General features: G+C 43.0%; 1 protein-coding gene across 21 annotated transcripts in view; it reads right to left on the minus strand.

The window, feature by feature from the left end:
- Positions 1–17352, minus strand: part of TENM3 (teneurin transmembrane protein 3) — a 2657329-nt gene that overhangs the window by 14896 nt on the left and 2625081 nt on the right. For all 21 annotated transcript variants that reach the window (XM_056560421.1, XM_056560526.1, XM_056560513.1 and 18 more), the window contains 4 exons: positions 12222–12397; positions 11700–11935; positions 9793–10089; positions 5332–6940 (listed from right to left, as the gene is read on the minus strand). In XM_056560421.1, coding sequence (XP_056416396.1) covers positions 5332–6940; positions 9793–10089; positions 11700–11935; positions 12222–12397 — 2318 coding nt within the window. The remainder of the gene's footprint in view (positions 1–5331; positions 6941–9792; positions 10090–11699; positions 11936–12221; positions 12398–17352) is intronic.

Consider the following 17352-nt stretch of genomic DNA (forward strand, 5'->3'; position numbering starts at 1 on the left):
ACGAATATTCGTCATATATTCGCGAATATTCGCATATTCGGTGTATTCGTTTTATTTTCGCATATGCGAATATTCGCGGATGCGAAAATTAACATATGTGAATATTAGCATATACAAAATTAGCACATACGAAATTCGCATATGCGAAAATTAGCATACGCTAATATTCGCATATGCGAAACTTATCGTATGCTAATTTTCGCATATGCGAATTTACGCACACCAGTCTGACACAGTAGTATTACAGCCTTCTTTACACCACACAAGCTGGAAGCAGAGAGGGATGATCACTGTGATGTGTACTGTGAAGAAAAAAAAAAAAAAAAAAACGAATATTCGTAATTACGAATATATAGCGCTATATTCGCGATATTCGCGAATTCGCGAATATGCGATATTCGCGAATAATATTCGAATTGCGAATATTCGCGAGCAACACTAGATCGGACGCCGCGAACACAGGTAAGGAGACCTCCGCCTGCGTCCCAGCTGATAGGAACATCGCAATTTTATTGTGATGTCCCGATCAGCCCGACTGAGCTGCCGGGAAGTGTTTACTTTGGTTTTCAGACGCGGCGGTCAACTTTGATCGCCACGTCTGAAGGATTAACAGCATGCGGCACAATGATCGATGCCGCGCGCTGTTAGCCCAGGGTCCCGGCTATGATTAGCAGCCGGGACCGACCCGGTGTGATGCGGGCTCACGGTGTGACCCTGTTTTTAACATCGGGAGTGGGCTTAGGTACGTCCTAAGTCCTTAAGGGTTTAATCTAACTTACCCGAGAATTCTTCTATATAGAGTTAGCATGACACTTAGTAATATTTTAGAACCATGATGTAAAGTTGCAGCTAGTGGAGCTGCTATTATTTGCATTATAAGAGTAGAAAATTATCTACAGATGCATTGTAGCTGGTCCCTAGAAATCCATGCTATAAACCTCATACATCATTTAAATAGCTGCCTGGGGCAACCCGTCTGAGGGGTTAGATCCGAGCAATCAAAAGCCATCAAAGTAGCAGCCATTAATCCAGATGACACCTAAGCCTTATTAGTCTACAGGAAATACATTGGTGATAATTATAGGGCTAAGGACCAAGCATCGAACTGAAAGCTACACAAGTCTTGTACTATGGTGCACTATATTGTATAGGGAGACCATTGGCTGACAGTCCTTAGTGATAGCGTAAACTATCTCAACAAATATTGAGAGGGTTGCAGTTCTATTACTAAAGAATTATGTCACTTTGTGAAATCAATGGCTTAATTCCCTGGGATTTATATGGCTCATTATAAGAAATGGCATCTACAAAAGTCTATTACGTACCACAGAATGTGGTAGGCAAAATGGATTAATCACTAGGTATCTTAAAGGGGCTTTCCCATATTATGAATGCATAGCTGCTTCCATTCAAAAAACAGTGCCACTACTGTTCTCAGGTTGTGTGTGGTATTACAACTCAACTCCATTCACTTCCACAAAACTGAGCTGCAATAGCACTCACAACCTGAGAACAAGATTGCCACTGCTTCTGGAAGAAAGCAGCTTTGTTTTTCTAATACTGGATAACCCCTTTAATATCTATGCCTCTCTCTTTGCTCTATATCTAGGTAACAGATTTGGTAAAATTTTAGGAATCTCTCTATTGAACTGAGAAAAATTGCACTTCATATACCCTACATAAGACCTGACAGTATGGCAAGCTTTAACCTCTTCAGGACATAGGGCGTATGGATACGCCCTGCATCCCGAGTCCTTAAGGACCGAGGGCGTATCCATACGCCCGTGGGAATTCCGGCCCCCACCGCTAGCCGGTTGGGGACCGGAGCCGGATGCCTGCTGAAATCGAACAGCCAGAGCCTGCAGGGGTGAGGTGACACTGGTGCCACCTCACGATCGCCCTGATTCGTCGGCCGGATTACCGGTCGACCAATCAGGGCGCCTGCTGCGGGTGTCACTCCCGCACCCGCTCCGCCCCTCTTCCGGAGGACGTGAGCGGGTGCGGGACGTGCACCCCGGGTGCTGGGGACCCCGATCCCCGGCATTAATGTTGGGATCGGGGCCCCAGGAGCAGTGGCGGCGGGACTGACCTCATGCGGCTGGATCGTTGGAGGTGAGTGACAGCCTCCTGCTGTTGCTTAGCAACAGCTCCCAGCATGCAAAAAGGGCATGTTGGGAGCTGTAGTTATGCAACAGCAGGAGGCAGACCACCACAACTCCCAGCATTCCCTTATGGGCATGCTGGGACTTATGGTTTTGCAACAGCTGGAGGCACATTTTTTCTATGGAAAAGTGTACCTTCAGCTGTTGTGTAACTACAACTCCCAGCTTGCACAAACAGCTAAAGTGCATGCTGGGAGTTGTAGTGGTGCATCTGCTGGTTGCATAACGACAACTCCCAGCATGCCCGTTGGCTGTCGGTGACTGCTGAGAGTTGTAGTTTTGCAACAGCTGAAGGCACACTGGTTGTGAAACTCAGAGTTTTTTTTTACCTAACTCAGTGTTTCACGACCGGTGTGCCTCCAGCTGTTGCAAACTACAACTCTCAGCAGTCACCGTACACCATGCACCGTACATGCTGGGAGTTGTAGTTTTGCAACAGCTGGAGGCACACTGGTTGTGAAACACTGAGTTAGGTCACAAACTCAGTGATACATAACCAGTGTGCCTACAGTTGTTGCAAAACTACAACTCTCAGCAGTCACCGACAGCCAACGGGCATGCTGGGAGTTGTAGTTATACAGGGTACACTCACATGGGCGGAGGATTACAGTAAGTATCTGGCTGCAAGTTTGAGCTGCCGCAAACTTTCTGCTGCAGCTCAAACTGCCAGCGAGAAACTACTGTGAACCCCCGCCCGTGTGACTGTACCCTAAAAACACTACACTACCACAAAAAATAAAATAAAAAGTAAAAAACACTACGTATACACATACCCCTATACAGCCCCCCTCCCCTCCCCAATAAAAATACGCCGTCTGGTACGCCACTGTTTCCAAAACGGAGCCTCCAGCTGTTGCAAAACAACTCCCAGTATTGTCGGACAGCCGTTGACAGCTGGAGGCACCCTGTTTGGGAATCACTGGCGTAGAATACCCCTATGTACACCTCTATGCAAGTCCCTAATTTAGGCCTCAAATGCGCATGGCGCTCTCACTTTGGAGCCCTGTCGTATTTCAAGGCAACAGTTTAGGGCCACATATGGGGTATCGCCGTACTCGGGAGAAATTGTGTTACAAATTTTGGGGGGTATTTTCTGCTTTTACCCTTTTTAAAAATGTAAAATTTTTGGGAAAACAAGCATTTTAGGTAAAAATTTTTTTTTTTTTTTTACATTTGCAAAAGTCGTGAAACACCTGTGGGGTATTAAGGTTCACTTTATCCCATGTTACATTCCCCGAGGGGTCTAGTTTCCAAAATGGTATGCCATGTGGGTTTTTTTTTGCTGTTCTGGCACCATAAGGGCTTCCTAAAGGTGACATGCCCCCCAAAAACCATTTCAGAAAAACGTACTCTCCAAAATCCCCTTGTCGCTCCTTCCCTTCTGAGCCCTCTACTGTGCCCGCCGAACACTTTACATAGACATATGAGGTATGTCCTTACTCGAGAGAAATTGGGCTACAAATACAAGTAAAAATTTTGTCCTTTTACCCCTTGTAAAAATTCAAAAATTGGGTCTACAAGAACATGTAAGTGTAAAAAATGAAGATTGTGAATTTTCTCCTTCACTTTGCTGCTATTCGAGTGAAACACCTAAAGGGTTAAAACGCTGACTGAATGTCATTTTGAATACTTTGGGGGGTGTAGTTTTTATAATGGGGTCATTTATGGGGTATTTCTAATATGAAGACCCTTCAAATCCACTTCAAACCTGAACTGGTCCCTGAAAAATACTGAGTTTGAAAATTTTGTGAAAAATCGGAAAATTGCTGCTGACCGTTGAAGCCCTCTGGTGTCTTCCAAAAGTAAAAACTCATCAATTTTATGATGCAAACATAAAGTAGACATATTGTATATGTGAATCAAAAAAAATGTATTCATAATATCCATTTTCCTTACAAGCAGAGAGCTTCAAAGTTAGAAAAATGCAAAATTTTCTACATTTTCATCAAATTTACGGATTTTTCACCAAGAAAGGATGCAAGTATCGACAAAAATTTACCACTATGTTAAAGTAGAATATGTCACGAAAAAACAATCTCGGAATCAGAATGATAACTAAAAGCATTCCAGAGTTATTAATGTTTAAAGTGACAGTGGTCAGATGTGCAAAAAACGCTCCGGTCCTTAAGGCCAAAATGGGCTCCGTCCTGAAGGGGTTAAATAAGCATAATATGACTGAATTTGTGCATTCATATTACAGCCACAAATCCTGACCAAACTGGGGGCCTATTGACCCAAACAGATCCAAACTCACAGCATTGAATCCAATGGACATGGCATGAGGAGGGATGGATCAGTTAAGGTTCTGTTTACATAGTGTTTAAGCCCTATATTTGGAGTATATACCAAAAACAGGGCAAAAACTTAAAGGGGTTATCCAGGAATAGAAAAACACAGCTAACTTCTTTCCAAAACAGCTTCACGTCTGTCTCCAGGTTGGGTGTGGTTTTACAACTTGGCTCCATTCACTTCAATGGAACAGAGCTGCGGAACCACACCCATCCTGGAGACAGACGGGAAGCGGTTTTTGAAAAGAAAGCAGCTCTGTTTTTCTGTTCCTGGATAACCCTTTTAATATTTCCTGTGTATGATGAACAATTATATAAGCTAAATTACATACCCCCTTGGACCCCCACAATGGTCTGTGTATACTGTTTTATCCAATAGGCCCCAAATGGGCTAATAATAAGAAGAGGTACCTGTTTGTTTTCTTAATAACAACACACTATTGAGTGGAAAGGGGGGGGGGGTCACTTAAAGGGAAACAGACACCATGTTTGGCTATACAACATTATTGGCACTACTAAATAGAGCTATTAGTGAAGTTTAAATGACACCTTTATTATGCACATAAGCACATGTGCCGTACCGTTGTGTAGTTAAACGTCTTTTATTTATCATAGTCTTTGGTGCATTGTGCTTGCCAAGGCCACTGGTGGTCTCACCTAATAATCCTAATGAACAAAATATGTTTTTCTAAATGGCAAAGCACATTTACATAACAAAGGTATAGTTTAAAACTGCATTATAAGCTCTGTTTAGCAGTGCCAGTGGTTTCATATGGCCAAAAGCAATGTCAGTTTCTCTTTAAACCTCTAACATAATGAAATACAAACATTTAAAGATCCATTTCTTTTATACAATATTGTTCTCCTAAATATTTTAATACCTGTGTAATCCTTGATGTCATAAAGTTTACTGACAGGATTGTTGTTCTTAAACATGTACAAATTGAAGGGTGCTGGCTCTTTACCAATCTTCTTCCATATGTCTATATCAGGTGTGGTCCAACGTCCAGCCAATATATCATAGTCTCTCTGTCCAAAGTGTACTAGTTTTGTGAGTGGATCGTACAGACCTCCATGAAATCCTATTACCAGCTGAAAATCTGGGTTAGAGTCAAGATATATTTCTCCAAAAGCAGTGTACTGGACATACTTCAGCATGAGACCATTGCTACTGAAGACAGCTAGAGGGGTGCCATTGTTATCGGAGGCAATATAAAATTCTTCACCACTACTTATTTCCATGGCAAAAAGATGTCCTTGCAGGTCATAATATAAGCATGTAATTTGGGAACTAGAATGGTTATATACATGAGTTATTCTTGAAGGATAATTAAGATCAGCATAAAAAAATTGTAGGTGTTTGCCAAGACTTGTCTTGCTGGATATTCTACGACCAAGACCATCATAGCGATAGATAACAGTCCAGCCACTGCCTTTGCTGTACACTCTGGTGAGAAGACCTTTAGAGCTGTATTCAAAGATCTCAGTCCCTCTCTGACGGAGGAAGCCATCTTCATCTAAGCGATACTGGACATCACCTAGTCTTGTTACCCTGTCTCTCAAATCGTGAAGTAACTGCATCAATCTGACACTGTTACTAAGGTTCAGCAAATGGAGGTTACCATTAAGATCATAATTGTATCTACTCATAATCTTCTCATTCAGCAGAACAGTTTGAAGCTGGCCATCTCCATCATACTCATAAGCATATTTAGTCGTATTAGCAAAAGGCCCAATTTTAATTTCCTGTTTTGCTACTCTTCCCATGCTGTCATACTGGATAGTAAGTCTGTACATTTCCGATCTCAGTACATCATATCGTACCTCCCTTACACGCCCATGGGCATCAAAGTGTTTTGTGTAGGTCATTACAGCTGTCGAAATAACTTTGACCACTTCATAATGGATAACGCCAAATTTTCCAAACTGGTCCATTTTACCAGATATATCATCAAACTGATATAATTCAATGGGTAAAGGGGTTTCATTGATCACACCCTGCATGCTGGTGACTCGGAAGTTGTTGTCATAGCTGTAGTCAAAGCGTGCATTGACCATGCCATCTTCAGTGAAGCGGAATATCTGACGATCTATCAGGGGGCCAACCTGGCGGTATCGAATGGTGCAAATAAAGCCATCTCCTTGAAGGTTTACTGTTTTTAGGACTCCCGCGGTCTCATCATACGTAAAGCTGACTCTTGTGCTATCGTAAAGGACTTCTGAGACCTTTGTTTGCCTCTTATACTTATACAGTACCCTCCTGCCTGTTCCCAAGAAAGCAGTTTGAAGCAGTAGTCCCTCTTCATTGTAATCCATTATAACAGAAGCATTACTTTCAGGTGGGTTATATATGTTGCGGTAATAGCCAATAGAGCGAATGGTTTGCATGGTATGTCTAGAGACGCTGGGCATTGTGACAGCAGACAGCCTGTCCAGAAAGTCATATTCAAAAATATACTGCCGTTGACTGCGAAGCAGCAGGACCATTGTCTGAAAAAAAAAAGGATAATATTCTCCATGATGAATTAAATAAACATACAGAATAATAAGTACTGATTTTGTGCAAAATATCATTAGGCTTTTCACTCGAGAAAATAATTCTCGCTTTTAATTGAATCATCCTTGACCCTACATGTTGTTTGCAATTCTCTGCTTAATTTACTGGATGTTTTATTGTATCATTTCCTGCAATTAGTAGCAAGAGATTTATAATGTGTTGGTTGTTTTGATTGTGCCATTCTTTTGTCAAGCACAAACAGCCAGGAAGCAGATTGTCAATGGTTATGGGCAAGTCATGTGTAATAACTGAGGCAGAAGTGATTTTGGCAATGGTGGCAGTATTTCAACGGGATGCAGGGAATGCACTGACTGTTTAATTAGACCTAACTAGGTTCACATATATCTTCATAATGGTGGCACGCCTAACCATATATAAGTCCAATAAGTCTTCACTGTGTTATTTGTATTAAAACAGGAATCTTTCACCAATGATGCTATTACAAGAAACGCTGCCCTATACTTAGAGAACTGGTGCCATTCACGCACATCTCATTCAGTGGATTGTAAACCCCCCTCCTCCTTCTATGGACATCGGGCCAAGCACTATAATGGCATCTCTTGACCAGAAGCAGGTTGCAGCTGCTTTTTAAATCCTAAACTGCGTTTCACGCTGACAAGAGACAGAGTCATAACTATATTCCCTCTGTTCGTGCAGTCATTGGATATTTAAGTTCAAGTATAGTTCTGCAATTTCTGCTGCCATCTTGCAGATACCTATTGACATGTTCTCCTGCATTTTCGTGCCATTTGGAGCGATCAGATACTTTGCTTCCACCAACAGTTGAGTTTGGCCCATTCTGTTATTTTAATAGTGTGCCTTTTGCGCTGCTTAGGGAATTATATTGAGTTGTGACAGATTGCAGAGTTTGGAAACACAAGGACTGCGTATGTTAATGGCTGTCTACAGAATGCGAAAAACCGGTAACCCAAAACACGCTGCACTGCTAAAGTAATACTTTATATTGCTTTCTGCTTGGAAAAAAAGGCTACTTTGTTGTTTACTCTATCGCCACTTCAATCGTCATATTCCCTAAATGGCTTTGCAGAAGTCTACTTAAAGTCAAATACTATTAGCATGGCAAATGGGGATACTTTAATTTCATTTTTTCCACTTAGCCTGGCGTATTTTTCTCTGCTGCGCTACACAAAGGAAGCCCTTCAAGAACAAGCCTGTATAATTTTGATATATAAAACAAGAAGAATGTGAAATTGCTCTGGGTGTTCTACAAGCATGGCATAAAGTATGCATGAAGTATAAGTTTAACAATACCAATATTCCTGCTAACACATACATTAAGCAACTTTTTATTTTATTTAAATGCACCAAAACACAACAATAAGTGGATAAAATCACCCCTGCATTGTTCAACCTACTTAGCTACAACTAATACTATAGCATTAACGTTCATGCCAGTTTGTATAGACTATATAGTTTTATAACTAGCATCTTGGAGAAGTTAACTTACTGAGCTATAGAGTTTAAAGTTTTACGGATGGGCTTATGCGCAGAGAGAAATGTATCTAAACTTTTACAAATGGATGAGAGGACGCTAACCCCTCCACCATCTTGTACACTGGTTTTGCCTGTAACTACCAATCGAGTTCTGGATTTTCTAAATGACCTTAGAAATCTGGCATATGAAATAGTTGTATGAGTTTTAGTAGATTTTACCCAATATGCCCATCCACTAAGCCATGCTTTACCTGTACACAATATAATTTCTATAGCTGAAGAAAAAGCTGGCACAGTTACATAAAACCCTCACTGAAAGTACCAATTGTTAGGCATACCATATATACTCGAGTATAAGCCGACCCGAATATAAGCCAAGGCCCCTAATTTCACCCCAAAAACCCTGGAAAAGTTATTGACTCCACTATAAGCCTAGGGTGGGAAATACATAATCCCCCTGTCATCATCCAGACCCCCGTCATTAACACCCTCATCATCATCCCCCTTCATCATCACCGCCTGTCATCATCCCCCCCCTGTCATCATCCCACCCCCCCTTCATCATCACTGCCTGTCATCATCCCCCCTTCATCATCACCGCCTGTCATCATCCCCCCCCTGTCATCATCCAACCCCCCTTCATCATCACTGCCTGTCATCATCCCACCCCCCTTCATCATCACCACCTGTCATCATCCCCTTATCATCCCACACCACCCCTTCATCATCCCCTTATCATCCCACACCCTCCCTTCATCATACCCTTGTCATTATCCCACCCCCCCTTCATCATACCCTTGTCATCATCCCACACCCCCCTTCATCATACCCTAGTCATTTATCCCACCCCCCCTTCATCATCCCCTTGTCATCATCACACCCCCTCTTCCTCATCACCACATGTCATCAGCCCCCCCCACCCCTTCATCATCACCGCATGTCAATGTCTGATACAGTGGTCTTCAACCTGCGGACCTCCAGATGTTTCAAAACTACAACTCCCAGCAAGCCCGGGCAGCCATCCGCAAAAATAAAAGATAAGTCTATATGTTTGCGGATGCTGGAATCAGGATTTCTGCAGCAGAAATTCTACCATGTGACAGTGTAGTAGAATCCCATTGAAATCAATTGGAATCTACTGCAGTGGAATGTCCGTGCGGAAAATTCTTGCAGAATTCCGCACAGATATTCTACCGTGTGAACATACCTTAAAGCTACATGCTGCAGAAAAATGCATGTATTTCAGATGCCTTACTGCCATGAATGCCAACATCCTTTTCTGTTTCTATTTTGCATGACATAAATCTAGCCTTAATGATCTGAAGCATACCTTTTCTAGGTAAGTATAGCTCCATGTCTTTCCATCAGCAAATGACCTGGATATGATCCTGCCTTGTCCATCATATTCCACTCTCTCACTGGTGGGTCCACGCTGAATGCTGGCAATTTGGCCAGTGGATGTATATGTGACATTAACTGACATGAAGTTGGGGCCTGGAAGCCAGAGGGTTGGATGACCTGAGCTATCGTAGTTAATTTTCAAGGTGAATTTTCGATGGTCGTCATAGATCTTCTCTGTCTTCATGCTTCGGTCATAGTCCATTGAAAGCAGGTTTCTGCCATTTACCTTTACAAAACAAACAAGAAGGTTCAATAAATCAAAGAGCTGAAGCACCAGGCAGTTATTACTTCACAAACTACCAGCTTTTTGTTTAGACACCATTTACAATGATTGATTTCCTTTGCCAGTAAATTAATTTAGCTACTACTTGGTATAAGTGTACGGCATTAGACTAACTGCTGTTTTAAAAGGTTTCATTAAGCACAAACACAGCCTGGCATTTGTTCAACCTCTTCTAAATTGAGGTCTTTGGAATTTAGTCATCTGTTAAAAAAGACTAACGCAATTTAATTGAAAAGTTTCATAAGCGTGTGTCTTTCGTATGTAGGTATACATAGCGAGCGCTTCCACTAACAAATACACATCCGCTACTGAGCTGGCTGAAAGAGAACGTGAGCATCAGAAGACCTGATACCACCACCTGACGTTATTCTCATCAATGACATGAGACAGAGATAAACTATCCTGGAGTCTAGAATTGTGCAGAGTGAAAAATAACTTGTCACATATTATTGATGCTTTGATATTACTCAAATATTGTGATTTACAATTAAATGCATAAGCAATTTGTTTTTCTTTGGAAAGCACTCTAAACATATAATGTGTGGGTTTGTTTGTCATCTTCTGCTGGAGAAGGGGGTTTAATGACTGTATTAGTCTTTCAAGGTCAGCAGTCATAGAGCAGATTATAATTGCAATCATTCACTTGTCAGCAAAACAGCGTTACTTGTTTATTTTCCACGATAGCTAAAACACATATAAGATTATTATTTTTATGGTGTTGTGCGCTTGTCCTTCTGGTGGATTGTTTGACACATGATTAGCAAAACTGTACCATTGAGATAGGAGAAAATTAGCAACGCTGCCATAACAGGGGTTCCAAAGAGGAGCATGAGGCATCTATATGCTTCCGATTTCATACGCAGATATACAGAGTTGTTTTTTTTACCCCATATGTATTAAAGTATTTAGAAGTGCAGAGCCAGTGGGCATACAACATTAGCCTCTTTAAGCTTAATTTACTATGGCACCTTTTAAAGAGAAAAAAACAGGACCACTGATGTAGGGTGATCACAGAATAACAGATATTTGCGTCAGATATTAAAAAAAGTATTTTTCCATTATTATCATTAATCTCATATTCAGTAATACACCGTAGATTGATGGGGCCCCAATAACAACTAGTATGAGGTGGAGGTTTAAAGTCCCATCTTCCTCCTGAACAGCATAATCACCTATTGCAAAAGTTAAGCATGCATGCTGCCCCACATACAATTCTACGATGTATACAGAAATGGCTAAGCACTAGGCTGTTTCCATAGCTCCCATAGAGTTTGCACTGAGCATAGCACATAGGTTCAAACTTTGCTCCCTTAAAAAAAAAAAAAAAAAAAATACTTTGCTTTTATTACTACTTTCCTGTGAAGTCTAAATGCCAGAAAACCTTAGCAAAAGACAATTTCTTTAAGAAGACCATTGCCATATGGAGACTAGATTTTGTGTGAATGATTTTCAGCAATTTTGGGTGGTCTTCATAAAGAGGTTTCACTGTACTACATGTGAAAACACAAGGGTACAACTAATAAAAGTAATAACACTTCAACATTTAGGCTTACTCTGAGCTTTCGACCAAACACGTTGACTTTTCCCTGTACTTGTTCTTTTCGGAACCTCCATTCCACCAAGTTGTGTCCATTCTCTCCGGGTAGTGTCATATTTCTTTTTGTAACAGTTGGATTGGCAGGTCCTGCTAGAATATGGGGTTCTGTTTGGAATTGGACATCCATTCCATTACCATATATAATTCTTATGGAACCATCATAGCCAACCTGGTAGCTGTTCCTGAGCTGGTCTGGAAGACAAAGAATAATGAAATAACAAATTTTCAAGGTAACATCAAATGAGTGGGTCATGTCACGCTGCATAGAATAATATTTATGTGTAAAAGACTAATGCTCAGCACAAACAAAACTACCATCAAATGCAATCATATAAAAAAGAATGGGCTGCATTGAAAAAAATCCACATGTAATTGTTCTGTGGCTTTCATTTCTTGACCTTTTTGAATGTAAGTGTACCACTAAAACTAGTGCATCCTTCTGAAATCACTTTACATTTAATGTGTGACATGCACTTACCTTGAACCATGGTATAAAAAGAATCAATCGAAGATAAATTGGAAATAATGCTGACATCTTCCTCTCTGCTGGATGACTCTATATCTACTGTAATAGCTTTGTCCATTTCTCCATGGAGATTTGTGACAACACCCGTTGGGAAAGTTACGTTGGTAAGACGACCTTCGCTGTTGTAGCTACAATCGAGAAATGCAGCAAATTAATGTTTATACCTGATGAACTAAACCATGTCCTATGAATCTGTCCATCATAGGACAGACCATACACTTTTAGAAACAATACATCTATAAACAAGTGATCATTGACCGATGCCCTGTAGGATTCTAACAGAATGCCACAGCAGATTAGGCATACAACATTTATTACCATGTTTGAAAAATACTACAAAATATATAAATTCTTAGCTGCAAAATTACCCCAATAGTCAAGTGGGTTAAAAAAAGATGTGTAAATGTTAACCTCACATTGACGTTTCAGTCTCAAGGGACATGAATCTGATACTCACGGAGTGTAGATCACTCAAGATTTACACTCCTTTCTAAAAATAAATGTTACTGCCCACTTGACTATTGGGGTCAGTGTACAGATTTGCAGCCAAATAGAGGGGAACATAGAGGCGTGGAAGCAAAATATAAAGAATGTTGTAATCGGGGAATCAAAAGGATCTACAAACAGATATAAATAACTCATTGTTTTTCAAGATGGCTACAGGTCCTCCTTAAAAGGGTACTACACTGGTCAGCTTTCAGAACTAAATGTTCCGAATGGTGTTTTCGCGCTGTGGGGGCCACGTCACGGCCACTCCCCTCAATGCATTTCTATGGGAGAGGGCAGGTAATTGAGGGCGCGTGTCCGTGACATCACGAGGGGCGTGATTGACCCCAACAGCGTGAAAACACCATTTGGAACATTTAGTTCCAAACACTGGCCAGTGGAGTACCCCTTTAAAGGCCAAATAATAAAACATGTTTTGAACAGTCTTTAAAGAAATATATATCCCAGAACTCAAAAGACAATTGGGCTAAATGAACAAATCAAATATTGTCTCATATTTATGCTAAATGTAAAAAATATCATCACTTAGATTCATCAGAAGATCTATGACATCCAGATTAATAAGGATAGAAGAATGTTAGACGTCAGCACCAATACACAGTGTCATCCTAAACCCAGCCATTTGCAAGACTGCAATGCGTTCCAAAAAGTCCATTCAATGTCATTAAAAGGTATAACACTATCACTGATGCAGTACTTGGCACACACAGCCATAGCTATAAATGAACAAACTGAATGGAAAAATAAAAAGTGCATGAAGCATTAGCTGGGCGTAGATGGAAATCTTTATGCCATAGGTGACATGCTGTTCTACCCTGCCTCTTTACTGTGTGTTTTATGACACAATTCTCTTAAGGACTCTTTTATATTCTACATAAGGTAGAGTATAATTATGATTAGCACTGGTATTAATGCTAATTTGGCTTAGACAAAGAAGGATCAACATATACAATGACTGCTGAAGTAATGTTCAACATTTTTAAAGGAGTACTCTGACGTTATTCTTAATAAAGTTTATTGTTATTTTATATCCTAAGCCCTTCATTTGCATAGTCCATGGCTAGACAATAAAACCCCATCCATACACATACTGGTTGTAAATAAGCAGCACGACCCTGCCAAGATCTGTGGTCAGGGAATTCATGCTACCTATTTTAGAAAGCAAGATTTTTCTTAAAAATAAATAAAAATAAAATAATAAAATAACACTCCCACTTCCCCAAATGTGAGTAAAAATTTATCATTTAAAGTAAAAGTCTCAAGTATTTTAATTTCAATGATTAAAAATGTCCTTTCCTGTGGAAAAAAAAATTTTTTTCATATCAACTGGCTCCAGAAAGTTATACAGATTTGTAAATTACTTCTATTTAAAAATCGTAATCCTTCCAGTATTTATCAGCTGCTATATGATCCAGAGGAAGTTGTATAATTCTTTTCTGTAAGACCACAGTGCTCTCTGCTGACACCTCTGTCCATGTCAGGAACTGTCCAGAGCAGCAGCAAATCCCCATAGCAAACCTCTCCTGCTCTGGACAGTTCCTGACATGGACAGAGGTGTCAGCAGAGAACACTGTGGTCAGACAGAAAATAATTACACAACTTCCTCTGTATTATACAGCAGCTGATAAGTACTGGAAGGATTAAGATTTTTAAATAGAAGTAATTTACGAATCTGTTTAATTTTCTGGAGCCAGTTGATATGAAAAAAAAATATAGCTTTCCACCGGAGTACCCCTTTAAAACCTTCCCCGAGGACAGCAATATTAGAGACACACCCTCCCTGTATTGTTTAAGTAGACTTTACAGTGAGGTGTGTGCACTTTATGGCAGCTGCAATGAATGAAAGTCTTCAGAAAAATGGTATAGATTACTAGTCTCCAGAAAGGAATGCAGTACCTCCCCTCCATAAAGGACATAAAGTTAGATGTACATAAATAAATAAATACATACACATCTATGTGTATAATTACAAAAGGATGTCCAGCGCAGATAGATGCTGAACGGTGCTCTTTATTGCGATAAAACTTCAATACATGTAAGACATGGACACCACCAGTGTCCATGTTGTCACGATGCCGGCTGGCAGGTAGTGGATCCTCTGTGCCAGAGAGGGATTGGCGTGGACCGTGCTAGTGGATCGGTTCTAAGTCACTACTGGTTTTCACCAGAGCCCGCCGCAAAGCGGGATGGACTTGCTGCGGCGGTAGTGACCAGGTCGTATCCACTAGCAACGGCTCAACCTCTCTGGCTGCTGAAGATAGGCGCGGTACAAGGGAGTAGACAGAAGCAAAGTCGGACGTAGCAGAAGGTCGGGGGCAGGCGGCAAGGTTCGTAGTCAGGGTGGATAGCAGAAGTACTGGTACACAGGCTTAGGACACACAAAACGCTTTCACTGGCACAAGGCAACAAGATCCGGCAAGGGAGTGCATGGGAGGAGGTCAGATAAAGGCAGGGAGCAGATGGAAGCCAATTGAGCTAATTGGGCCAGGCACCAATCATTGGTGCACTGGCCCTTTAAGTCTCAGGGAGCTGGCGCGCGCGCGCCCTAGAGAGCGGAGCCGCGCGCGCCAGCACATGACAGCAGGGGACGGGAACGGGTAAGTGACCTGGGATGCGATTCGCGAGCGGGCGCGTCCCGCTGTGCGAATCGCATCCCCGACGGCCATGACAGTGCAGCGCTCCCGGTCAGCGGGACCGACCGGGGCACTGCGGAGAGAGAGGCGCCGTATGCGCTCCGGGGAGGAGCGGGGACCCGGAGCGCTAGGCGTAACAGTACCCCCCCCTTAGGTCTCCCCTTCTCTTTGTCCGGTAACTGCCTCCCCTGGGATGAGGACACCGGGAAAGGATGGAGGGATTCCTCAACGGCAGGCAGTACAGCAGGAGTGGGAATGGGGAGGGAGGGCAGAGGGCGAGGCCTGGCACGGGGCAGTGTGACACCGGGACGAGGGCCATGAGGAGGCACCGAGGCTTGCCTGACTGGACTGGGAGGGGGGGAGAGGCACTTCTTAAGGCGGGCAGAGTCCATAACGACCTTAGGGGGACCGGATACAGGAGGAACCACAGGGTCACGGCAGGGAGTACTGGTAACCGGTTTAAGGCAGTCCTTGAAGCAAGAGATACCCCAGCTCTTGATCTCCCCTGTGGACCAATCCAGGGTTGGGGAATGGTGTAGAAGCCAGGGTAGTCCAAGGAGAACTTCGGAAGTGCAATTGGGGAGGACCAAAAATTCAATCTTCTCGTGATGAGGTCCGATGCACATTAGAAGGGGCTTCGTGCGGAAACGCACGGAGCAATCCAACCTGGCTCCGTTGACCGCGGAAATGTGGATAGGCTTGACAAGACGGGTCACTGGGATGCGGAATTTATTCACCAAGGACTCCCGAATAAAATTCCCAGAGGCACCAGAGTCCAGGCAGGCCACGGCTGAGAGGGAAGAGCTGGCTGAAGAAGAAATCCGTACAGGCACCGTGAGACGTGGAGAAGCCGACTTAGCATCAAGAGACGCCACACCCACGAGAGCTGGGTGCGAGCGTGTGTTTCCCAGACGTGGAGGACGGATGGGACAATCCACCAAAAAATGTTCGGTACTGGCACAGTACAGACAAAGATTCTCTTCCTTACGGCGATTCCTCTCTTCCAGGGTCAGGCGAGACCGATCCACTTGCATGGCCTCCTCGGCGGGAGGCCTAGGCGCAGATTGCAATGGAGACTGTGGGAGAGGTGTCCAGAGATCTAAGTCTTTTTCCTGGCGGAGCTCTTGATGCCTCTCAGAAAAACGCATGTCAATGCGAGTGGCTAGATGAATGAGTTCATGCAGGTTAGCAGGAGTCTCTCGTGCGGCCAGAACATCTTTAATGTTGCTGGATAGGCCTTTTTTAAAGGTCGCGCAGAGAGCCTCATTATTCCAGGATAGTTCAGAAGCAAGAGTACGGAATTTTATGGCGTACTCGCCAACGGAGGAATTACCCTGGACCAGGTTCAGCAGGGCAGTCTCAGCAGAAGAGGCTCGGGCAGGTTCCTCAAAGACACTTCGAATTTCCGAGAAGAAGGAGTGTACAGAGGCAGTGACGGGGTCATTGCGGTCCCAGAGCGGTGTGGCCCATGACAGGGCTTTTCCAGACAGAAGGCTGACTACGAAAGCCACCTTAGACCTTTCAGTAGGAAACTGGTCCGACATCATCTCCATGTGCAGGGAACATTGCGAAAGGAAGCCACGGCAAAACTTAGAGTCCCCATTAAATTTGTCCGGCAAGGACAGGCGGAGGCTAGGAGTGGCCACTCGCTGCGGAAGAGGTGCAGGAGCTGGCGGAGGAGATGGTTGCTGCTGCTGTAGCTGAGACTGAATCTGCTGTAGCTGCGACTGGAGTTGCTGAGTCATGGTGGTCAAGTACGACAGCTGGTGATCTTGTTGGGCAATCTGTCGGGCTTGCTGGGCGACCAGTGTGGGGAGGTCGGCGACAACAGGCAGAGGAACTTCAGCGGGATCCATGGCCGGATCTACTGTCACGATGCCGGCTGGCAGGTAGTGGATCCTCTGTGCCAGAGAGGGATTGGCGTGGACCGTGCTAGTGGATCG

This window comes from Hyla sarda, chromosome 1, assembly GCF_029499605.1.
Source record: "Hyla sarda isolate aHylSar1 chromosome 1, aHylSar1.hap1, whole genome shotgun sequence".
Lineage (NCBI taxonomy): Eukaryota > Metazoa > Chordata > Amphibia > Anura > Hylidae > Hyla > Hyla sarda.